General features: G+C 45.4%; 1 protein-coding gene across 1 annotated transcript in view; it reads left to right on the top strand.

Moving 5' to 3' along the window:
• The window catches only part of PEX3 (peroxisomal biogenesis factor 3), a 90,492-nt gene that overhangs the window by 4,107 nt on the left and 61,666 nt on the right, over nt 1-24,719 (top strand). The window contains exon 2 of the mRNA XM_029596517.1: nt 10,340-10,471. Coding sequence (XP_029452377.1) covers nt 10,340-10,471 — 132 coding nt within the window. The remainder of the gene's footprint in view (nt 1-10,339; nt 10,472-24,719) is intronic.

Genomic DNA, 24,719 nt, shown 5'->3' on the forward strand with positions numbered 1-24,719 from the left:
ATGATGTGCTCCATTTTATTCTCCATTCCTTTTTAGATCATTCCTAACAGTGTGCTGCTGCACACTGAGCTGAGGATTTCACTGTATTGTCCAGAAGGATTCCAAGGTCCATTTCCTGGCTGGTGTCTTCTAAAAGTCTGCAAAGATTTAATTCAGAGAAATTATATGCTATCTACCCAAAGACAACTAAGAGTAACTTTAAACCTTCTTACTTAAACGTTATGGTCTGGTCTCTCACCATGCTGGCAAACTGTGATTGAAGGAGGTGGATAGTTTTTTCTCTGAGACATCCACATCTGTGTTCAACTGCAAGGCTCAGAGCATTTGTGCAGGCATCTTGGGTCAGTGTATCTTCAAACACTGGCCCCCCCCCAGGGCTTCCACTGTTAGTACTGGCAAGATCCTTGGCTCCCTGGTTTCACTTCTATAGTACATGGACAGGCATAGTCAATGCAAACTCATTCATATGAGCATAAGAAGATAACATATGTTGCCATACTGGGTCAGACCAAGGGTCCATCAAGCCCAGCATCCTGTTTCCAACAGTGGCCAATCCAGGATACAAGAGGCTGGCAAGTACTCAAACATTGAATAGATCTTCACTGTACTTAAGCTAAAATGTAAAATCCAGTGTTAATTGCTGTAAATCACTGTAATTAAGCTAAAATGTAAAAATCTGTGTTAAATGCTGTAAATAAGTTACCTCCTTTTATAACCTGGTAAATACCGTTGCGTTCCTGTACTTTCTCAGCTGCTATCCCTTCCTCCTTAACTCTCTCCCTCTCATCCCCCCCTCATTTCGCTCCTGCTCCATTACCCTCCCCCCGTTTATTGTAACTTTCCTCCTGTCACAAGTTTATTGTAAACTGGCGCGATGTGCTCGCACGAACACCGGTATATTAAAAGCTGTTAAATAAATAAATCTCATGCTACTAATGCCAGTAATAAGTAGTGGCTATTCCCTAAGTCAGCTTGCTGGGCTTAATGGACTCTCGGTCTTACCCAGTATGGCAGCTTCTTTTGTTATGTTCTACTGGGGGAATTCTGCGCTACTGCGGAGTGCAGAATTTGCACAGAATTCCTCTCCTGCACAGAGTTTAGTTTTTGTGCAAAATTTCTGAGGAAGGCCCTGTGGGCTGTGAGTGGAGCTCATTCCGTTCACAGCGAAGATCAGAGCCAGAGTATCAGCTGGCCTGGAGCCTGTCCACTCATGACGAAGATGAGGCTGAGGATTAGCTGGCCACAAGTGAAGCTCATTCCGCTTGCTGTGAAGATCAGGCCTGGAGCAGCAGCTGACCGCAAGTGGAGCCTGTCCCACTTGCAGCCCCGGAGGAGCAGCAGCTGACCGCAAGTGGAGCCTGTCCCACTTGCAGCCCCGGAGCAGCAGCTGGCCACGAGCGGAACAGCAAAGATCAGGCTGAGCAGCAAAAATGGCCCCAGCATGAGAGACAAAAAAGCTCATGAGTCTGTATGAGAGAGGAAGTATGCTTGTGTGTGTGAGAGAAAGATGGAGCCTGTGTGAAGGCGTGTGTATGAGTGAGAGATTGGAGTCTTGCATGTGTGAGTGAAGTATTGTGTGTGTGTGTGTGTGTGAGAGATGGGTAGCCTGTGGGTGGGGGGGGGGGTTGTGTGTGACAGTGAGGGAGCCTGTGTGAGGGGTGTGTGTGCAGAAAAGAGAAGAAGCATGTGTGATGGGGTGTGCGAGATAGGGAGCTTGTGTGTGTGTGAGAGAGAACAGCATATATCTGGGAGTGAATGAGTAGGACAGAGAACCTATGTAAGGTTGTGTGAGAAGGGAGCCTGTGAGGGGGGTATGAGAAGGAGCCTTATGAGAATGTGTGTGTGTGTGTACACAATAGAGAGAGGAAGCCTATGTGAGAGTGTGTGTGTGTTTGAGAGGGACAGAGGAAGCCTGTGTGAGGGCCTGTATATGAGAGGGATCAAACTGGGAATGGAGGGCTCAGGGGAGAAATAGAGTGGAAGGAGTTGAGCATGGAGTGGGAGGGGAGAGGAGAAATTGGGGCCTAAGAGGGCAGAGTGAAAGAGGTCTGGCCAGGGGAGTAGGGAGAGAGGTGGAAGGGACATTCTTTCAGTGTATTTCAAGGGGAATTCTTCTCAGAATATTTAAAACTCTGCATCTTTGAGTATTAACTTTTCTGTATTATATTTTAAAGTAATTACTTAGACTGTGATGTGTAGTTATTTTAACTATTATAAAATATGTAGAATTTTTAATTTTTGTGCTCAATTCCCCCAGGAATAATGTATATATGAATGAGGTCTAAGCACAGCTTTTTTTATTGGAACATTCTTGGATTGTTTTTTTTTGTTTGTTTTTTAATAAAAATGAAGAGTTCATTTTTGCATGGAAAACTACATGGCCTCAAAATATTAGTTGAGTGCTTCAGTTAGTGTCAAGCTCTTTGTTGCAGGCTAGGCTAAAGGTAGACAGTCTGTGGCAGTGCCAAGGATACAGTTTATAACATAGGTATACTTTTGCAATGTCTGCATTTCTCTGTTCGCATACAGTACAAAAAATGTCCATAATGCTTTGGTTCAGAGAGAACAAACTCCTTCAAAATATATTCATAAAATGACCTGAATTGTACGTACAGACCACAGACTGTGACACCCAGAAGAATCTGGCTAATATGAACCCCCAGTCTAGCTATTAGGTTTCGCAATGGCTGGGACTATTTTTCCCCAAGGCTGTGAGTGCTACTTCTGCAGCATCCTTAGTCATGGCCCCCTGAGGACGCTGGACCTGGGAATCAAAACCAGGTCCTCCACATAGCAGCATGAAACAATGTTACTGAGCTATTGGGCCTTCCCTGTATAACATCATTATAATAAAATTAGTGGAAAACATTTTATATTGGGGTGGGGGTTTTTTTGGGGTTTTTTTTTTTAGATGATCATAGGAAATACTCTCCCTTCAGTTAAGAGCATAATTGAGTATAACTGTGTTCAGAGAGTACATCTCTTAAATGCTCATCTAAAAGGAAAGCTTGAGCTAGGCAAATAGTAAAGTGCTATCTGTGGCTCCTTATTATTTTAACAATAATCATTAATACATTTAATTTTATGACTGAAATGAGGCAAAGTATTTCTCTACTCTCAACTATGTAAAATAGGTCTTTGTATACTAAGTCATATCTTGCAGGGCATTTGTTTATTATAAATCATAGGAAATTGGAAGTGAGCAGAATAGTCGTGACCTGCCCCAAATCCTCTTATTCCTCATCCTCCAGCCCCTGCAATGAGAATTTATTTAAAAATTCTTATAGCCCACTACCTCCTATACATAATTCAGTGCAGATAACAAAACATACATAATAAATATACCACTTATACATATTTATTTATTTATTATTTTTATATACCGATGTTCCTGTATAATATACATATCGCACCGGTTATACATGTACGTTAAAATTCAGTCAAGTAAAAATCTTTTGGAACAAAAATGTTTTCACTCCTTTCCTAAATTTTAATTAATCTTTTTCTAAACAAAGGACCTTAGGGAGTGTGTTCCATAATACTGGTGCCTCATAAGTCACAGCCCGCTTCCGTATAAAATTTGTTTTATACTCTGATAAAGGGGGACCACCAATTGTCCAGCCTCCTCAGAACGCAATAACTGTCCAGGAGTATTTATTGCAGTAGGGATTGCAAAGTACATACATCAAAGTAGCAATGATTTTTATCTCCAAAATGGCTTTTCCCATAGTTTATGGAGCTCATTGCTATCATCGATGGTGACTCAATAAATTTTGTCAATGGAAGACCACTTGAGGTAGAGGTGGTTGCTTTACAGTGCAGAAAGCAATAGTTTTGCCCATTACTACGTAAGACCCCACAGTGATAAGTTGGTTGAAGTGCATTGAATTAGAGGTACAGCACGCTTCCAAATTACTGAATGATTTCAGGTCAAGCTTTTGCCACAGATACATAACTAAGGTACGGTGTTTGCTTAACTTGAATTTCCCACCTTTTGGATTCTGTTCATTTTGTGGAAATGAAAGTTCATGTGGCCTTAGTTTTTAAGTACTCTGGGCTTGATGTAGTAAAGATTTTTTTCCCCATAGACATGGATTGAGAAAGAAGCCTTAGTAAGTCTTGCCCTCTATCAATTCTGGTATGTTAAGGCCTTGCTATTTTACATTTCCTAGCGTGTAGCCAGATGGACTCAGGACCAGTGGGTATAGTGTACTCCTGATAGCAGATGGGAGACTGAGTCAGATTTCACAGCTGACTCAGTCAGCTGAGCAGGAAGCTCAGCTCTTCAGTATTTCTCAGTCTCCTAAGCAAATAGGGACACTACACACACTAGAATAGTGTTAGCAATTTTAAACCAAAGAAGAAACAAAACATACCTCTGGAAGACAAGCCCCGCTCTCCTGAGGTGATTTCCGAGATCCCTCAGAGGCAAGCCTCTGTCCGGTACCCGGTTCCTGGCGTGGACTTAGCCCCCAGGGTGGCTGAGAGGCAGCGGGTGTAGAATCGATCACGGGGGTGAAGGTAATTCCCTCTTTCCCCCCACAGCCGGAGACCGCCCGGCACGAGACTGGGAAATGCCAAGACCAGGTAAGGTAGAAACCTCTCTTAAGTCTCCGGTCTCTGAGGCTCGGATAGCCGCACAGATCGTCCCTTCCAGCGTCTGTTAAATCGGGTTGAGCAGCCCCGTCTGGGCTAGACCCCGATCCAGTGCGAGGGTCCACACATGTGGAGACCCTCCGGGGGGGGGCCGCCATCTTGTCCGCGTGGTTGTCTGTGCCATTTCCCTCCCTTGACCACCGTATTGCCCGCTCAACTGAGCCGTGTGCACAACCGACTTGCGCACATCTGTGCTGTGTGCACAGCGACGCACATAACTGGGCCAGGCACATAGTGGCCTGCATAATCAGCCCGAGCGCGCAAATATTGATGTGCTCACAGCGGTGCGCACATCTCAGCCAGGCGTACAATTAGTAGCCTGCATGCACATCTTCGGCGCACCCGAAGCGCACAACTAAGCCTCCCGGTGCGCACAGACGAGTTTGCAGCTCCCCAAGAGCCCAAACCATGGCCTCGCCTGCCAAGAAGGCCAAGGGACAAGCCCTCTGCCCAGCCTGCCACCTGAGAGCTGCGCAACCTGAAGTGGCCTCCTCCCTATGCCAGCAGTGCGAAGAGGCTCGGGGAACCAAAGCAAGGTCCCTCACAGCCAGTAGAGGGATCCGGATCCAATAATGATAGTACCCCGGACCTCTGCATCTCCAACTCGGCACCTACACAGGAAGGCACCTCCAGGGCCTCCACTATAGCGCCGCCTGGAATCAACATGGACCTAGGGGCCTTTTCCTAGGTGGAATTCTTCAAAGGGCTGCAGACCTTTGTCCAAGCGCACTCAGTACCGACTGCTACTCTGTTCCAGTCGCCACCAGAAGCGCAGGACCTTCCAAGCACCTCTCGGGCCCTTCGAGATGTGCCCTTCCTAAGCAAGAGCCTTCCTACCAGGGATACAGACACCTTGGAGGATGAGGCTGAATCACGGGAGGAATGAGAAATCCCCCCAGGAATGGAACCATACCGAACCATGCTGCGATTCTTCTCCAAAGAAGAGTTACCAGCTCTCGTGTCCCAGACCCTGAAGATGCTGGACATTCCAGACACGGACATCACAGCGGAACCAAAGATAAACCCCATCTTGGTCTCCCTCCATCAGGCCTCATGCTATTTTCCAATGTTGCAAGCAGTGCAACAACTGATTGACCTGGAATGGAATACCCCAGAGGCCAGCTTCAAAGGAGGACGGGCCCTAGAAGCCCTATATCCCTTGGAACCTGCAGCTAAGGAACTCCTGCGGTTCCTAAAGGTGGATGCCATGGTCTGCGCAACCTCCAAGCGCACGACCATTCCTGTCGGGAGGAGCGGCACTAAAGGATGCCCAGGACAGACGACTGGAATCCATCCTTAAACAGTCTTTTTTGTCATAGCAGCAATGACTCATCAGATCGCTTCTTGCTGCCCTGTGGTGGCACGTTCTTGCTTGCTCCTCTCCAGAGACGTGACCACGCCTGTTGAGACAATGGAACCTGCGGTATCATTCCTCATGGATGCGACCTCAGACCTAGTGCGCACCTCTGCCAGGAACGTCACCTCTGCAGTGGCAGCCAGAAAACATCTATGGCTCCGAAACTGGTCAGCACATGCAACATCCAAAGCGAACCTCACGAGGATGCCCTTTAAAGGATCCCTCTTGTTCGGAAGTGAATTGGAGAAGCTAGCCAACAAATGGGGTGAATCTCCAGTACCTCGTCTACCGGAGGACAGGAACAAAAGAAACCAGCGCTTCCCCCCCCCCCCCCCCCCCCCCCCCCCCCCCCCCCCCCCCCCCCCCCCCCCCCGAAGAACCAAGGGCAGAGGAGCTCAGCACTTTAGACCGTACAAGAACACACACTACCAAGCTCCTCGTCCCACAGGCAGGGCTTAGTCCTTTCGGAACAGACACAACAAGAAGGGAGCAGGCTCAGGTACAGGCCCCGGACACACCACACAATGAGAATCAACAGACCCATCCACAGGAAGAAGTCATAGGGGGCAGACTTACCCTCTTTTACCAAAGATGGGTCGAGATAACATCGGACAAGTGGGTCCTAACCATCATTCGAGAGGAATACTATCTGGACTTCCACAGCATCCCCCGAGACAAATTTGTGAGATCACCATGCCACTCCCTCCCCAAGAGGACGGCAATAGAAACCACACTGACAAAACTACTCAGCCTAAAGGCGATAACCCCGGTGCTCAAGAAAATACTGGTCACTATTTCATCTATTTTATCGTTCCCAAGAAGGAAGGAACGTTCCGGCCCATCCTGGACCTTAAGACCGTCAATCGTTACCTGAGGGTACCACACGTCTGCATGGAAACCCTACGCTCAATCATAAGGGCAGTACAGCCGGGAGAATTCCTGACCTCACTGGATCTATCCGAAGCCTATCTCCATATCCCGGTCCATCACGACCAACAGCGCTTCCTACGCTTTGTGATACTGTACCATCATTACCAGTTCTGAGCGCTACCCTTCGGACTAGCTACTGCCCCTCAGACCTTCACCAAAATCATGGTGGTGTGGGGGCAACACTGTGGAAAGAAGGAATCCTCGTACATCCTTACCTAGACGATTGGCTAATCAGGGCAAAATCTCCAGAGGAAAGTCACCAGGTGACCACCATTGTCAGGAATCTGCTGCAGAACCTTGGGTTGGTAGTCAAAGCCAAGAGCTGCCTGCAGCAGCCCTCCCAATCGCTAGAGTATCTGGGAGTCCGGTTCGACACCAAGCAAGACAAGGTTGTCCCTCCCCCTCCCCCCAAGGAGAAGGAAACTGATGGGTCAGCTGCGAAAAATGTTGAGCTATGCTTGCCCCAAGGTATGGTACTATCTCCAAGTCCTCGGTCTCATGACATCAACCCTGGAAGTCGTTCCATGGGCAAGGGCCCACATGTGCCCACTACTATGTTCCCTACTGTCATGAAGGAACCCGACGTCCCAGAGCTACTCCATTCACCTCCAGCTACCAGCAGAGGTTCGAACCTAGCTCCAATGGTGGGTACAGGAAGACCATCTGAGCAAGGGAGTAAAACTATCCCCACTGAACTACAAGGGTGAGGAGTCCACTGTCAGGAACTGACGGCCCAGGGACAATGGGACAAGGAAGAGGCGGGATGGAACATAGACTGGAAGCCCGAGCAGTCAGACTAGCATGTCTATGATTCGGCCACAGACTCCGGGGCGAGTCGGTCAGAGTCATGTCGGACAACACCACAACAGTTGCCTACATCAACCGCCAGGGAGGAACCAGAAGCCAACAGGTGACCCTGGAAATAGACCCCCTCATGGTGTGGGCGGAAACAAACCTGCCAGGGATCTCAGCCCCCCACATCTCAGGAAAAGACAACGTCTCTGCGGACTACCTCAGCAGAGAGAGCCTAGACCCAGGGAATGGATGCTGTCGACCACAGCCTTCCAGTTGATAATAAACCACTGGGGAACCCCAGCCATGGATCTACTGCAACCCGGTCCAATGCCCAAGTTCCCAAGTTCTTCAGCCGCAGTCGAGAACTCCAATCCCGGGGAATCGACACCCTCGACCAGATCTGGCCACAGGAAGACCTGCTGTACACTTTTCTCCCATGGCCACTACTGGGCAGGATCCATCCGCAAGATAGACCACCACAGGAGACTAGTATTTCTAGTGGCCCCAGATTGGCCATGGTACGCAGACATGCGAAGACTCCTTGTGGGAAACCCTCTGTACCTACCTCCACACAGGGACCTTCTCCGGCAAGGACCGATCCTCCACGAAGACCTGATTTGATTCTCTCTTATGGTCTGGCCCTTGAGAGCACGCACGTTCTCCACATCACTAACTTACATACGAATATGGAGAGTATTCGAAGTCTGGTGTGAGGACTGCGAGATCCTTCCGCGGACAGTCAAAATTCCTACGATCCTGGAATTTCTGTAGGACGGCTTGAAGAAGGGATGTCTCTCAACTCCCTCAAGGTTCAGGTGTACACGCTGGCCTGCTTCAGAGCCAAAGTGGACAGCATCAGTCTGTCAACCCATCCAGATGTCACCCGCTTCCTGAGAGGGGTCAAACAAATCCAACCACTATTAAAGTGGCCGGTGCCCCTATGGAATCTCAATCCTAGTACTTGACTTCCTAGCAGGAACTTCCTTCAGACCAACACGCAGTCTGTCACTACGGCTCCTGACCTTGAAGACTGCATTCCTAGTGGCAATATGTTCAGCCCATCACATCTCTGAGCTTCAAGCGCTATCCTGTCGGGAACTGTTCCTCAGGTTCACACCGGGAACCATACAGCTACGCAGTCTCCTCCTTTCTACCAAAAGTGGTTTCTCAATTTCATCTAAGCCAAATCATCTCGCTGCCATCACCAGTCAAACATAAGGACTTGGAAGACTCACGCCGCCTTCGCCATCTAAACGTTGGCAGACTCCTAGTCTGATACCTGGAAAGATCGGAATCTGTGCGAAAGACGGACCACCTATTCGTCTTTCACAGAGGGAAGAAAACAGGGAGAAGCGGCCTCACGGGCAATCATAGCCCGCTGGATCAAAGAAGCAATCAAGGCGACCTACGTAAAGGCAGGGAAGACCCCACTTCTGCAAGTCAAAGCCCATTCAACAGAGGCCCATGCAGTGTCCTGGGCGGAAACCAAGATGCGGTCGCCCACCGAGATCTGTCGGGCGGCAACATGGTCCTCCATACACACCTTCTCCAGGTTCTACCGCCTGGATGTCCAGGCCCGAGAGGACACAACTTTGCAAGGGCAGTACTAAGTGGGTCACGGGCAGCCTCCCGCCCTATTAGGGAGTAGCTTTTGTATATCCCACTGGTCCTGAGTCCATCTGGCTACACGCTAGGAAATGGAGAAATTACTTACCTGATAATTTCGTTTTCCTTAGTGTAGACAAATGGACTCGGCACCCCGCCCACGGCTGCCCCAGAATCTGGGAACCTCAGGTGACAAACCCCGAGAACAAGACAAGCACGGGTAAGCCTGGTATTACCCCTAGTTCAAGACACCCATAGTTGCCAGGTGTCGGCATTATCCGGTTGAGTGCACTGGCGGTCTCCAATTGGCAATCAGTTGAACCAGTCCTAGTTAATCAAGTTAACCAAGTTAATCAAGTTATTAAAGCACATATATATATCCACAATTGCTTTTCGGGGAGAATACTGAAGAGCTGAGCTTCCTGCACAGGTATATGTAGGGTGACATCCGCTTTGAAATCTGACTCCGTCTCCCATCTGCTATCAGGAGTACACGATACCCCTTGGTCCTGAGTCCATCTGTCTACACTAAGGAAAACAAAATTATCAGGTAAGTAATTTCTCCATTTTTTTTCAAAAAGAGTACTTGATGTGTGTCGCATTAACTACGGTAATTATGAATAACATAGTAAATGAGTGCAGATAAAGACTAAAATGGCCTGCCAGCCTGCCCAGAAAGGTGTCTGGTTGAAACTGCCGCTTTGTGCAGTTTACACTCTTTCCTTTTTTTTTTTTTTTTTTTTTTTTTAGGGTTGTAACTGCCACTCCATTTGGTTATATTTATTTATAACTTTATAACTTTTATATACCGAGGTTCAATTAACAGAATTAATTATCAGAAGTCATGTATAGTGCTTTGTGATAGCTTTTTTTGTTGTTGTTGTTTATATAGTGAAATGTAAAATTTCTGGTAGAAATAACCATTAGAACTAGTCTTCTATATAACATTACGTTCCTTTTTCCCTTTTTTTATGTTTATGTATTTTGGATTTTTAGGAGTTTATCTGCTGGGAAGGTATGCACAAAAAAAAATTAGAGAAATTCAGGAAAGAGAAGCTGCTGAATATATTGCCCAGGCCCGAAGGCAATATCATTTTGAAAGTAATCAGAGAACTTGCAACATGACAGGTAAAGACCCAGGGATGTTTGCACTGTTTTGATTGGTTATGTTATCTGTTTTTCATCTGTTTTTTCTTTTCTTTTTAATGGGAAAGTAGTCTATAGTTGGTTTTGTCTTTCCTTATAGCAGGGATGTAAGCTGTAGTCCTTGAATGCCGAAAGTCTGGTTTTAAGGATAGCCAAATTAGGCAAACTAAACTGATTGTTGGATCAAATGTATGCTAATGTATTCTGAATAAATATTGGCTTGGCTCAGTATCAGTTCTGCACACTGTTATGCAGAGGACTAGAATTCAATTCCTGGGTCAGGTCTTCGCTCCTTGGCTTGGCTGAGGTTGGTGATGATATCACCATTGCATGATGGCTCTATAACTGGTGGCCAGATTCAGGGATTTTGTGACTGTTTCAGATGTTTGTGTTTCTGCAGTGGATGTTACCAGGAGAAAGGGTAGCCTAAAAATGTGTAGAGTTCTGCAATGTTATCTACTGTTACACAAAATGGTGTCCATCTTAACCCACATTTGTCATTTCATTCTTTTTTGTTAATGTTTATACTGTATTGATGAGATTTTGAATACTTCCCAAAATGTTTGTTTTGAAAAAGGAGTGTAAGGGGTTCTTAAAATGCTCCTTATTAGTGATGCATGTGTGACTGGTGGGAGGGAGAAAAGGGGGGGGGGGGGGAGATAAAAATAAATAAATAAATAAATAAACGGCGTAGCTTGCTGGGCAGACTGGATGGGCCGTTTGGTCTTCTTCTGCCGTCATTTCTATGTTTCTATGTTTCCACACAGTTATGTCAAGAGAGGAGGTGTACTAGTTTTCCAGACACTCCCCACTGGGAGATATCTAAGGGTTTTGATCATTGTTCCTTCTAAGCCGCGTGCGTGTGTGTGTGTGCGTGTGTGTGTGCACGTGTACGCAGGTTGTAGACCCTGTGCACATGTCAATGTATTGTGCACAACAAATCCTGTTTGCTTTATACTGGCTTGTACCACACACATTTGAACAAAGTCGCACAAAAGAACATTTTTTTTGCGCGTGTAAGCCTTTCAAAAATTAGAAGGGACCTTGGTTTTGGTAAGTGAGTAGAACACAAGGAGTCCAGAAGCTTCTGTGCTTTTTCTTCATGGATGCAGTCCAGGACTCAAGATGGGAGTTCTGGAGCTGCAGGAGAGGAGAGGGTGCTTGGAGCAGATAGTATTCTCCTGTCGTGAGAGAAGTGTAAAGGGGGTGTATTCTGCAAGCAAGAAAAGTGGCAGTATGGAGACTCCTATCCAAGTGAAACTGATCGAGAATTCTCCGAGCAGAAATTATTGGCGTGCGAGGAGGGATCTCATTCTAGTGCAGGGAAACTGCCCTGAATAGGTAGTGGAGCATGGGCAAGCTGCAGCTTGTATTCACATAGCAGCAAAGGGAATTCCACAGTTAGGGAATTGTTAAACTCTGTTTTGTGACTGTTTCTGCAATGGGTGTAACCAGGAGAAAGGGTAGCCTAAAACTTTTGAAGATATGTTTGCTGCTTCTACATCGGTTTAGTGAATATTGAGAGAAGAAGTTTCCGCTGTGATTTTGTACAGTACACCAGAAGAAAGAGTACATTTTGGCAAATCATTACCATTTCACGACTATGTTAGTAAATGTTTTTTATTTTGGAACAACCCCAAACTGTCATAGCTGTGTTGTCTTTTTACCTCCAATAGGAAAATCTATTGAGAGCCCTAAGGACCCTGAAGCAAATTGTTCCCCCTGTTAGAAGACCCTGGAGCTCCATAGCTCTTATCTGTGCCCTCGTGTCCAAGAAGAGTGGAAAAGGGGTCACATTACAAACTCGTGTTTTACTAACGTTCCAGTGCAGTCAACAGCTGAGAAAACTGAGTGCAGGCAGCCCTGAATTTTACTCTGTAAATAAGATGAAAAGTTCTCTCTTTAAGGCTAGATATGGTTGGCAAGAACACCAAGAGGTGTTTGATTATTGTATTGTGTGTGTACATTTTTATCCATTTAGTCCCAGCATTGCACTTTTTACAGAATGACTCTTCTATTTTATTTAGAGGAATTTCATGTTGAAAATATACAAATATGGCCTTCCTTTACTTCAGTGCACATTATGGGTGTGCCTTAAGGCTTTTAAGTTTTGACTTGTTTTTGCTGGTCTCTGAACTGAAAAAAAGAAGAGCAAGATCGCTTGTTTTTTTTTTTTTTTAATTCTTTTCCCCTCTTCAGTGGGGTCAGTCACCCCGTTCTGGCTCAGCAGACCCTTGCTGCATTCAGGACTGAAGGGGTGCTTTCACTGAAATGTGCCTTGAAAAAGCATTTTACATTAAGTACCAGCAGGAGCCATTCAAGCCCTGTGAATCTTGGGTCGCTGTCTGTTCTATCTGTGACCCAGCTTTTACAGAATGGTGCATCTTCTCCTGGTTCTCAGCCTCTCAGTGCCAGGGGAAATAGGAAGTGGGCTAAACAGCTGTGAATGACAGATCGGGATCCACGCAACTCTTTAGTTGGCACATGGCCAGCTTTCTAAAATGCTTTTCTCTTTTCATAACCAGTTTTTATTTGGGAACCAAGGCCAGCTAAAACTTTCATAAATTAGGGAGCATCCATAATGCTTTTTTATTTTATATTTTTTAAGTAAGCTTTGATTATTTTGAGCCTAGCGTAGTTTTTTGAAGCCCTTAGGACTGTTGTCTAATTTTCAGTTTCCAATGAAAATCTTCTAGCTTCCCAAATTACTTTTCACTAATTGATAAATAGCCCACTTGTTTTCTTAACTTGAACGTAGGGAGGATAGTTTATAAACTTTGCACATATAGACTTTACTGAGTGTTTTCGAAGTGTAGTTATGCATAGAAGTTCACTTGGCCAACTACTTAAGAATTTGAGTATTTTCTGAGTATGCACACACATTACAGCACGCAAAGTTACACCTGCTCTTTGGAAGGTGTAACTTCTGCAATGTAACTTACAGGCATACTTTAAAAAAAAAAGGGTGTGCTTAAATCATAATTCCTCTGTATTCTGTCAGGTCAATCCCCACCAGTGGGTTATGCACCTCTGCTAGCAAAAGCTGATGTCACGGCTATATAGTCCCGCCCCAATATCAGGCCACCAGTATTCATCTTCTCCAGCAGGTGGTGGACATGCCTTTCCCTGTGACTAAAATATAAAGAAAGACAAGAAGTACAAAAGGAGACATCACGAAGACGCGACATCTGTGTAGCGCTGCTTGCCTCCTGAGGTGATTCCTTTCAGTCCCTCCCTCAGAATGCCTTCAGTCCAGTAGCCTTGGGTGGCGTGGACTTAATTCAATTAACAGTTGCAGGACAAGAAAGACAGCGGTGGCTGCTTTTGCCCTCTCCCCCTGTAGCTGGGACCTATTACTGCTGTAAGCCAGGGAGGGCTGAGCTCAGGTAAAATTTTACTTTAAAAAAAAAAAAAGAAAAAAAAGGGCAGGAAAACAGGTGTTTTTCTACTGGGTCTGTTTCCTCAACATTTGGCCTTCCTGCTCACATCTCTGAGGAGTTCTTTGAGGTGTGGAGATGCATGGCTAGGCCCCGCTCTCAGGCTTCTTCTTCTTTTTTGGCACATGGTAGGCTGCAAGAATGATTTCACGCGTTTTTCAGTGGGCTCCATTGGCACACGCCTGCGCATAACTATTGTGCATCTTTTGCCAACTGTGTGGTCAAAATTGGGTGACCTTGTTTCTGGACACAAAGCTTCAGCACCTAACGTGAGCATTCCCTGTGCGTGTATGTACCTGGATGCCCGTTTTGGGTGTCTAGTTTGGGCAAGTGTACTATACACATGTATTTGCACGCACAATTTTTTTGTGCATCCATTTTGGGCGCTGCTTTTATGCATAGGCACCTGACCACACTCTTTGTGCGTCTAGCTGAGCACGTGCCTATACCTGACTGAGGCGCATATCTGTTTGTGCTGCATGACACAGCCGGGTGATACAGGCGGAGCTTTCTTTAAGCCTGTGTCAGTACTGCCTGGATGCTTGTGGGGATTTAGCTCCTTCTGACTTTGACTATGATGGTCCATCTTCTCGGCCTGAGGGGAGTGGAACCCAGGGCGACGCGACATTGGTGTCCCCTCCTTAGGTTGACCCATGGGCTGTCTCCTCGAGAAACTTGCTCTCAGGATGTCAGGTTCAGACCTCTGGACTCATCTTTTTCCTGGGTGGAATTCTTCCAGAGATTATAAAACACATTTCTACAGGGGCGGTCTTCTGAGTGCCAAGGCACATCAAGGCCTGATAAGGCTCAAATGCAGGTGGATCAAGTTGACACAGTTGATGGCAGTGGCTCTTTTCTGGAGGAATGGGAGATTCCCCCAGATTTGGAGCCACATAGAACTCTTCTCTGTTTCTTTCATAGAGATGAGTTGCCGAGCTTGATCTCTCAGACTTTGAAGACTCTGAGTGACTGGAACTGACTCCTTAGGGGGTACAGAAGAAGGACCCCTTTTTTGTCATCCTGCGCAAGGCCTCATATTTCTTTCCCCTCTTGGATGCAATTCAAAAGTTGATTGATCTGGAGTGGAGTTCACCAGAGGCGTCCTTCAAAGGAAGGTGCGCCTTGGTGGGTTTATACCCCTTGGAGCTGCAGGCCAGAGAGCAGTTGTGTTTCCCTAAGGTGGATGCTTTGGTGTGTTCTGTCACAAAATGAGCCACCATTCCTGTAGAGGGAGATACAGCTATTAAGGATGCTCCGGATAGGAGAATTGAGTCTATCCTAAAGCAAGCCTTTGAGGCAGTGGTGATGACCTTGCAAACTGTTCTTGTTGTGCCTTGGTAGCTCGAGTTACCTTGCGTCTTTCTCAAGAATCTGGCAGCGCCACTTCAAATAGCAGACCTTCTTAACTGATGTGGGCCGTGACCTGGTTTGCACGGCTGCCAGAGGAGTTGCTTCTGTTATAGCATCTAGACAACAGCTATGGCTGTGCAACTGATTGGCAGATACTATTTCAAAGTCCAAACTTGTCAAGCTGCCCTTCAATGATTCGCTTTTGTTTGTTTTATTTATTTATTTATTTAGAGCTTTTCTATACCGACTTTCATGATACAAATCAAATCAGTTTTCAGAGAACAGAGGCATTAACAAACGATAACCATAACCAGAAGGAGCAAAAAAGTTACAATGAAACAAGGGAATGAAACTGGGAGGATGGAAAAGGATGTTTAGTAGTGAGTTGGAGAAAATAGCAAATAAATGGGGAGAAACTCAGGTCCCTCGCTTGCCAAAGGACAAGAAGCCAGTTTCCTGGACTTTTAGGCAAGTGGCCGCTCTCAAGACTACTGGCATTTTCAATCTTATAGGGAAAGTTCTTCCCAGAGATCCCATCCCTTCTGCAGATTTCATTCCTTTGCCCCTGGAGGCCTGGAAAGGATGCAGGCTCCGGAAATGGAGCCCCTCTATCTTCTCAGTGAAGATTTGCAGGCTCACCTGTTGGTGCAGGAGGTGGGTGGGTGGGTGCCTATCTCATTTTTATCGTAGGTGGAACATAAGAACATGCCATACTGGGTCAGACCAAGGGTCTATCAAGCCCAGCATCCTGTTTCCAACAGTGGCCAATCCAGGCCACAACAACCTGGCAATTACCCAAAACTAAGTCTATTCCATGTTACCATTGCTAATAATAGCGGTGGCTATTTTCTAAGTCAACTCAATTAATAGCAGGTAATGGACTTCTCCTCCAAGAACTTATCCAATCCTTTTTTAAACACAGCTACACTAACTGCACTAACCACATCCTCTGGCAACAAATTCCACAGTTTAATTGCACGTTGAGTAAAAAAGAACTTTCACCGATTAGTTTTAAATGTGCCCCATGCTAACTTCATGGAGTGCCCCCCAGTCTTTCTACTATCCGAAAGAGTAAATAACCGATTCACATCTACCCGTTCTAGACCTCTCATGATTTTAAACACCTCTATCATATCCCCCCTCAGTCGTCTCTTCTCCAAGCTGAAAAGTCCTAACCTCTTTAGTCTTTCCTCATAGGGGAGTTGTTCCATTCCCCTTATCATTTTGGTAGCCCTTCTCTGTACCTTCTCCATCACAATTATCTTTTTTGAGATTCGGTGACCAGAATTGTACACAGTATTCAAGGTGTGGTCTCACCATGGAGCGATACAGAGGCATTATGACATTTTCCGTTTTATTAACCATTCCCTTTCTAATAATTCCCAACATTCTGTTTGCTTTTTTGACTGCCGCAGCACACTGAACCGACGATTTCAATGTGTTATCCACTATGATGCCTAGATCTCTTTGGATCAGTGGGTCCTCTAAGTGGTTCAGGACGGATATGCTCTGGAATTTCTTTGCATTCCTCTGGATGCTTTTGATATCTCCATGTAACTCCCCTCAGAAAAGGGTAGAAGGTACATTGCAAAGGCTGTTGGACCTGAAAGTGGTGATTCCTGTTCCCGAATCACAGCAAAATATGGGCTGTTATTCCATTATTTTGTTGTGCCCAAGAAGGAAGGGTCTTTTCAATCCATATTGGATCTTAAGGGCGTCAACAGTCATTTATGAGTCACTCATTTCAGGATAGAAATGTTGTGATCTGTCATGTCAGTACAAGCAGGAGAGTATCTCACATCTATGGATTTGATGGAGGTATATCTGCATATTCCCATTCCTGGAGAACATCAATGGTTCCTTGGGTTTGCCATTCTGAATCATCATAATTCATAAACGTTTTAGCTGATCTTGGTTCGCAAATAAAAACTAGTTATGAAAAGAGTAAAGCATTTTAGAAAGCTGGCCATGTGCCAACTAAAGAGGTGCATAAATTCCAGTCTACTGTTAGTCACAAATGTTTAGCCCACCCACATCCCAATCTGGAGAATCTACTTCCTATTTCCTCTGGCACTGAGAGGCTAAAAACCAGGAGAAGGTACACCATTCTGTAAAAGCTGGGTCACAGTTGTAACAGACAGTGACCCAGGATTCACTGGGCTGAATGGCTCCTGTTAGTACTTAATTTAAAAATGCTTTTTCAAAGTACATTTCAGTGGAAGTACCCCTTCAGCCCTGCATCCAGCAAGGGTCTCCTGAGCCAGAAAGGGGTGGTCGACACCAGTGAAAAGAGGAAAAGGGAAAAAAAAAATCAATTTTGCTCTTCTTTTTTTCTGTTCAAAGACCAGCAAAAACAAGTCAAAACTTAAGCCTTAAGGCACACCCATAATATGTGCTAAAATAAAGGAAGGTCATATTTTGTATATATTCAACATGAAATTCCTCTAAATATATAGAACAGATTGAGTCATCTCCAAGTACCGCTGCAAATGATGACGTCCAAGGAGCACAAAAGATGGTACTCACTTTCATCTCTCTCTGTCCCTGTCCAAGGTGGGCAGGGAAATGGAGAGATTTAAATGAAACTCTGAAACCACTTTTGGCAAAAAGAGAGGGCACAGTCTGAATCTGTACTGCTCCTGGAGTGATACGCAGAAAAGACTCCCGGCAAGAAAAAGCCTGCAGTTTAGAGATCCGACATGCTGAACAGGTGGTTGATTTGGGCCAAGAGCGTGGAAGATTCTTCGCACTTCTCGCAAAGTGGTTTCATTGCTACAGGACCTAGGCTAGGTGGTTAATCTGGCCAAGAGTAATTTGTAGCCATCTCAGACTTTGGAGTATCTCTGGGTTCGCTTCGAGGCAGGGCAGAGTATTTCTGCTGGAAACTCGAATCCATAGGTTGATGGGTTGAGTTCAAACCATGGTGAATACTGCTCTCCCAACTATGTAGCTTTATCTGCAGGTCCTGGAGTTGATGGCTGCCATATTGGAAATAGTTCCCTGGCCAAGGGCACTTAAACGAGCTTGTCAACTTGTGTTGCTTTCCCGATGGAACCCATAGTCAAAGAACTATGCGATGAGGCTGTTCCTACCATTGGAGGTGAGGTCTCAGTTGAACTGGTGGTTACAGGCAAATAATCTCAGGAAGGGAGGTTCCCTGGAGATGCCGGATTGGTTGGTGCTCACTAGAAACTGAGTCAACATGTGTCTGAGATAGATGCACTCATGGTGTGGGTGGAGCAACATCTTCTAGGCATATCCCCCCTCTCATGTTGCCGGAAAGGACAATATCAGAACAGACATCCTCAGCAGGAGAAACTTGGACTCGGGAGAATAAGAGCTGGCAGATGAAGCGTTCCAGCTACTTGTGAATCGCTGGGGTTTATTGAACCTAGAGCTGTTGGTGACCTTCAACAATGTGATGGTTCTGTGCTTTTTCAGTTGTAGACAAGACCCAAAAGCGCTGAATATTGATGTGCTCGTTCAGGAGTGGCCACAAGCAGCATTGTCTGGAAATTGCAAATCAAACCAACATAGTCCTTTTAGTGGCTCCAGATTGGGCTTGGAGGCAATGTTGTTCTGATCTCCAGAGACTGCTGGTGGGCAGTCCCTTCAGACTACCATCTCAGAAGGATGTGTTGTGACAGGGGCCTGTTCTCCATGAGGATCCAGGTCTATTTTGCCTTACAATTTAGCCATTGTAAGGGCTTAGCTGTTGAAGCGGGGAGGATGTGTTGTGACAGGGGCCCGTTCTACATGAGGATCCAGGTCTATTTTGCCTTATGATTTAGCCATTGAAAGGGCTTGGCTGTTGAAGCAGGGAGGGTTTTTCAAGGCCTGGTGTTCTGAGCGAGGTTCTCAACTTCTCAAGTTGGGTATTCCTTTGATTTTGGAATTCTTACAGGATGGGTTGCATATGGGCTTAGCCCTTAACACCTTGAAAGTTCAAGTTGCAGCTCTTGCTTGTTATAGGGAGAGTCAGAGGAGGTACTTTTGTCTTCCCATCCTGACGTGTCCTGTTTCTTGCAGGATGTTAAACGTTTACACACACACACCCCTTTACAGCTTTCAGTACCTCCTTGGGACATTAATTTGATCCTACAGTTCTTGGCAGATCTTACCTTTCAGCCTCTGTATGCTCTTTTCTTGCGACTGCTTACCTTGAAGATGATGATTCTGGTAGTAATCTGTTCGGCACATCGGGTCTCTGAACCGCAGGCTCTTTCTTGCTTGGAACCTTTTCTGCGTATGACTCCAGGAGCAGTACAGATTCGGACTGTGCCCGCTCTTTTTGCCAAAAGTGGTTTCAGAGTTTCATTTAAATCTCTCCATTTCCCTGCCCACCTGGGACAGGGATAGAGATGAAAGTGAGTACCATCTTTTACGCTCTTTGGACGTCAGGCATCATTTGCTGAGGTACTTGGAGATGACAATCTTTTTGGAAGTCTGATCTCCTGTTTGTGCTCCATGGTGGCAGTAAACAGGGAGCACTGGTGACACAGGCAACGATAGCCTGTTGGAATAAGGATGCCATTATGGCTGCCTATGTGACTGCTGAGGTTGCTTTGCCGAAACAGACCACATTCCACGAGGGCTCATTTGGTATCATGGGTGTAACTTTGTCACCTGCTGAGATTTTCCGAGTGCGATATGGTCATCTTTGCACACATTTTCCAAGCATTACCATTTGGATGTTCGATCTGGGAAGGATGCCACATTCATGTGGGCGGTTTTGACAAGACCGCTGTCAGCCTCACGCCCTTTTTTTAGGATTAGCTTTGGTACATCCCACTGGTGGAGTTTGACCTGCCAGAATGCAGAGGAAGGAGAAATTAGTACTTAACTGATTTCCTCTGAGGACAGGTCAATCCCAGATTCGCCCTAGGCTGCTGATGTTGAATTTAAGGTTTGCTATGTTTGCCCTGAAAAAGCTGAGTGTGATTCCTACTTTTCGATAAAGACTAAGTGGCTTTTCTAGCCCCTTAGTTTAGTGCATATGTTATTTCTTTTGTCCGAGCTCAGTGTTCCTGTTGGGTTGGAAACATGAATGGTTGATAATGATAATGTTAAAGTCTAATCAGTTTGTCCATAGTTTGGCTTTTCTAGAGAATACTGGCAGGCTGATGTCAGGCAGGGACTATATAGCCGTGATGTCAGCTTTTGCTCAATCTCCATCTGCTGGGCAGAGGTGCATAACCCACTTGCAGGGATTGACCTGCCCTCATTAGAGGAAAGGAAATTCAGGTAAGTGGTAGTTTCTCCTTCTGCCCCAGCTCTATCCTCTCGAATGTGCCTCTGTTTGCATAAAAGTACACGCAAAACTGGGTTATGCACATACTTACCTCCAAGGACAAGCAGGATGGCAGTCCTCACATGGGTGACATCAGATGGAGCCTGGCATAGAAATTTGATTTCAAAGTTTCTAGAAACTGCAAGCATGCCTTACTTAGCATGTATGGCCTACTTTACTACCATGCACCCACTCATGAGCCCCTTCAGTCTCATCTTTTCAGTGGAGTCCATTGGTCGCAGATGATCTTTTCTCCTGCTGTTAGGGAACTATCTGCTTCCTAAAAGTGCAAGACCCTGCAGTCTTTTTTTTTTTTCCTCCCTCTTTAGTCATCTAGGTAAGTTTTCTGCATGTTTTAAGATTTTCTTTCTTTATGGTGACCATATGGTGTACCAGTACCAGTGCATTGAGGTGGCATCAGTTGCGATTTTTACCGACACCTAGTTTGATTTTTATTCTAAGCCCCTGAAAATAAGAAAGCCAGTGGCTTTGACAAGTGTCCCTTGTGCAAGAGGATAATGTATGTCAAGGACCCCCATGAAAGATATATTCTTTGCCTGAGATCCAACTATGACATCTGGGGGTGTTCCCTCTGTGCAACTGTGACCCCTAGAGGGTGTCCTTCCCTGCTTGACCTAATGGAAAAGCACTTTAAAATTTGTAAGTCTGTTCCATTGGCATCGGATGCATTGGACTGAGGGACCCAGGAGCTGCACTGACTTTTGGCAATGCACCAACATGGGGTCGGGGAGGGTCATCAAGCACCAGACAGAACCAAGACACTGTTTGGCTCCTCTCACCTGTAGAGAGTGAAGGGTCAGTCTCTTCAATTCCAGCATTGCAGAGTGCCGATTTACATGCAATAGGTGAAGGCCAAGAAGCATTGACATCAGTCTCCATCGATGCACGATGTTGGGCATAGAGACATTGTGGCAGCCATGTCAAATTCCTAAAAGTGTTCTTGCAATTAGGGGAGCTCATACTCTGTTCCATCCCAGGAATTACATTAGTCTCAGAGGGTCCAGGTGTCAGCCACCGATATACCTCTGGTATCCTAGGAAGACATGGCTTCCACTCCCAAACTATGTTGGAATCATTAGTAGTTGAGGAGGAACTTGATAGGAAAATCCCAGATGCCATGGATTATAAGATGCAGAGCATCTCTCCATTGGCATCGATGGCCCTGCAGATGGAGGTCCAGCTAATACTGGAATCCATGTTAGCATCTGACAGAAGGACCCCCAATGACAGTTCCTAAAATGTGAATCTTGGTGCCCATAGACTAGTCCGGTTACAGGCCTTCTACTGAATGTACAGGAAAGTCATGCTGATGTTCCTTGCAATGGGAATGAAGATGAAGTTAAGGAAATGGTGGCTCAGATTAAAGATTACTGTGTGGTGACTCTTAAGACCCTCTCCATTGCCATTCCAGACCTGCCCTCATCAACAAGGAGGTATCTGAGAGAGACACCAAGGAGACATTTCCATCAGCTGAAGAGTTTTCCTTCATCCCCTTAGTGCCATCAGCAGCAGGATCCTTGTGTTCGCCTGAGGCAGCAGAAGGCCCCAAAGTCACAACTAGCATCTTGGCTAAAGTTTGGGATGGGGTTTTGACTGGATTAAGGAGAGCATAGCCAAGATCTTAGTATCCATGCCAAAGAACCTTCTATCAGAGGAAGGACTAAGGTTTTACATAAACCATTGGTCTAGAATCAGACACCTGTTTTCTCAGCATAATTCAAAAAGGATACAGGTTACATCTATTCTACAATTTTCCAAATCACCCACCAAATCCTGCTTGGTCAATATCTCAGCATCAGGGCTCTCCTTCCTTAAGAGTCTACACAGTCAAACCTGTTCTACTGGGGCAAAGAGGATGGACATTTTCCTCTTTCCTGATCCTGAAAAAAAAAATATGGGGATTTTGTCCCATCTTAGACCTGATGACTTTGAACAAGTCAGATCATTTATTTATGACACATTTTCCAACAAGTTTCAAAAATTATCAGTATGGGTACATTATGAAATATAGTATTGGGAACAGTGTGGTAATAGTGTGTTGGGTAAAAACATTCAAGATTTGGCTAATTGGTAGGGTTGGGAGGATTTTGTGGGTTGCTTTGGGGAGTAAGTTTAAAATGGAGTGATTTGATTGGTATCTCACAAGGCTCAGCATGTCAATAGATTTAGGGTTACTGGTGCAGAATGCTGCCTCAAAGCCAAGTTTTCACCGTTTTCTTGAAGGTAAGGAGATCTAGAGCAGATATATACAGTGATAGGAAATTTCAGAGAGTCGAGGCAGATCTGTAAAAGATCTTTTCTTGGTGTTTGAGAGGCGCATTGTCTTTGGGTTATGGTACCACAAGGCGAGCCTGAGAATACGGATCAGTGTTCAGGTGGGTTTGTAAGGGCTGAGGGAGTTGCTGAGGTAGGTTGCTGTCAGGTCTTTTTAGGGATTTATAGGTCAAGGTAAAGATCTGGTAACGTGTTAGTAGCCAGTGCAAAATTTTCAGGATTGGGATTATCCAGTTGCAATTAGGGGAGCTCATTCATTATCATGCAGGCAGCAGCATTTTGTATAATCTGTAGTTGGCAGTTTAGGGTGCTAGGAGTTCCTACATACAGAGCATTACAATAGTTCAGGCATGAGTTTGCAGTTGCAAAGGTCATGTCATCCAGTAGTGGGTGGAGCTGGCAGAGGTGGAAGGAGTTGCTTGGACTTGGGCCTTGGATGAAACCCAAACTTAAGGCTTCAGAACTGAGGGTGAGAGCCGTCATATCAAGAGTCCTTTCTGGGAGAGGGTGGTCGGAGTCCATTTTTACAATCTGTAGCATCTCTGTTCCTACAAAAGAAAAAGTTCAGGATGGTTTTCTGGGCATCTTGATTGCCTTTCTTGAAAATGAAGACTGACTATGCTCTCTAACTCTGAAGGATGCTTACACCCAAAAATTTCCAGGTCACAGAAAATCCCAAATTTTGTAGTAGGCAAATGCCACCTCCAGTATTACATACTGCCCCTTGGTCTGGTGTCAGTGCTATGAATATTTACAAAATGTTTTGCAGTGTTGACAGCACATTTATACAACTTGGGGATATATGTTTACATTTCTAGACAATTGACTGGTCAAAAACATGTTTTGTTTTTATTTAAATTTATAATCCAACTTTCCTGACACTTCAAAGCAGATTACATTCAAAATCAGAATCAATTTAACAAAACCATCCAACTGCTGGAGTTGCTAGGGTTTGTCATCAACTACTCCAACTCCCATTTGAGCCTGTCATCTCAATTTGAAGTTATGTGGGCACTGCTAGACATGACTCAGGTGTGAACCTTCCTCCCGCAAGATAGGATTATCATGTTGATATTTACTGCAGAGAGGGTAATGAGTCAGCAGGTATCAGCATGGGAGATGTTGGGCATCAGCAGTGCATGTTACTGCCTTCGCATGTCTTCATGTGGGATCAAAACACTCGGGATCTCTGGGACAGCAGCCGTATCACACTGCCTCTAAGGAATACTTTGTCCTAGTGGCTGACTCATCCCGATCTGGCCATGGGATACTCTTCCAAATTCCTCCAGTGCAGATTGTTCTCCTCCATGGATACATCTATCCTGGGCTGGGGAGCCTATGTAGAGGGGCTTCGGCACCCAGGGTCTTTGGTTGTTCAGGAAAAGCTTCATCTGATAAATGTCCTAGAGCTAAGGGGCAATAAGGTACACTCTAAAGGTTTTCAGAGATCGGTTGGCCAACAGTTATCCTTGTCCAGACAGACAAGCCAGGTAGTGGCGATATTCATCAAAAAGCAGGGAGGAACAAGAGTGTACCTCCTTTGTCAGGGGACAGTCCAAATTAAATTTTAATTAATTTTAAAAACTCAAAACAATTAAAAATTGACTTATTTGAGAATTTTTCTATTACTTTCATTTGAATATAAATTTTAAAAACAATATTGTGAGACTTTTTTTGAATTGTTCTTTGCAATCTCACTTTTATTATATTTTTCGGTGGTATAGCAGGCTATTCCTGTCCAGTAGGGCATGCTCAAAAGTTTTTAGAAACTGTAAAATCAAATTTCAGTGCTGGGCTCCTTCTGATGTTGTCACTTGTGTGTGAGGACTGACATTCTGCTATCCTCAGAAAACATCTG

This window comes from Rhinatrema bivittatum, chromosome 3 (assembly GCF_901001135.1).
Source record: "Rhinatrema bivittatum chromosome 3, aRhiBiv1.1, whole genome shotgun sequence".
Lineage (NCBI taxonomy): Eukaryota > Metazoa > Chordata > Amphibia > Gymnophiona > Rhinatrematidae > Rhinatrema > Rhinatrema bivittatum.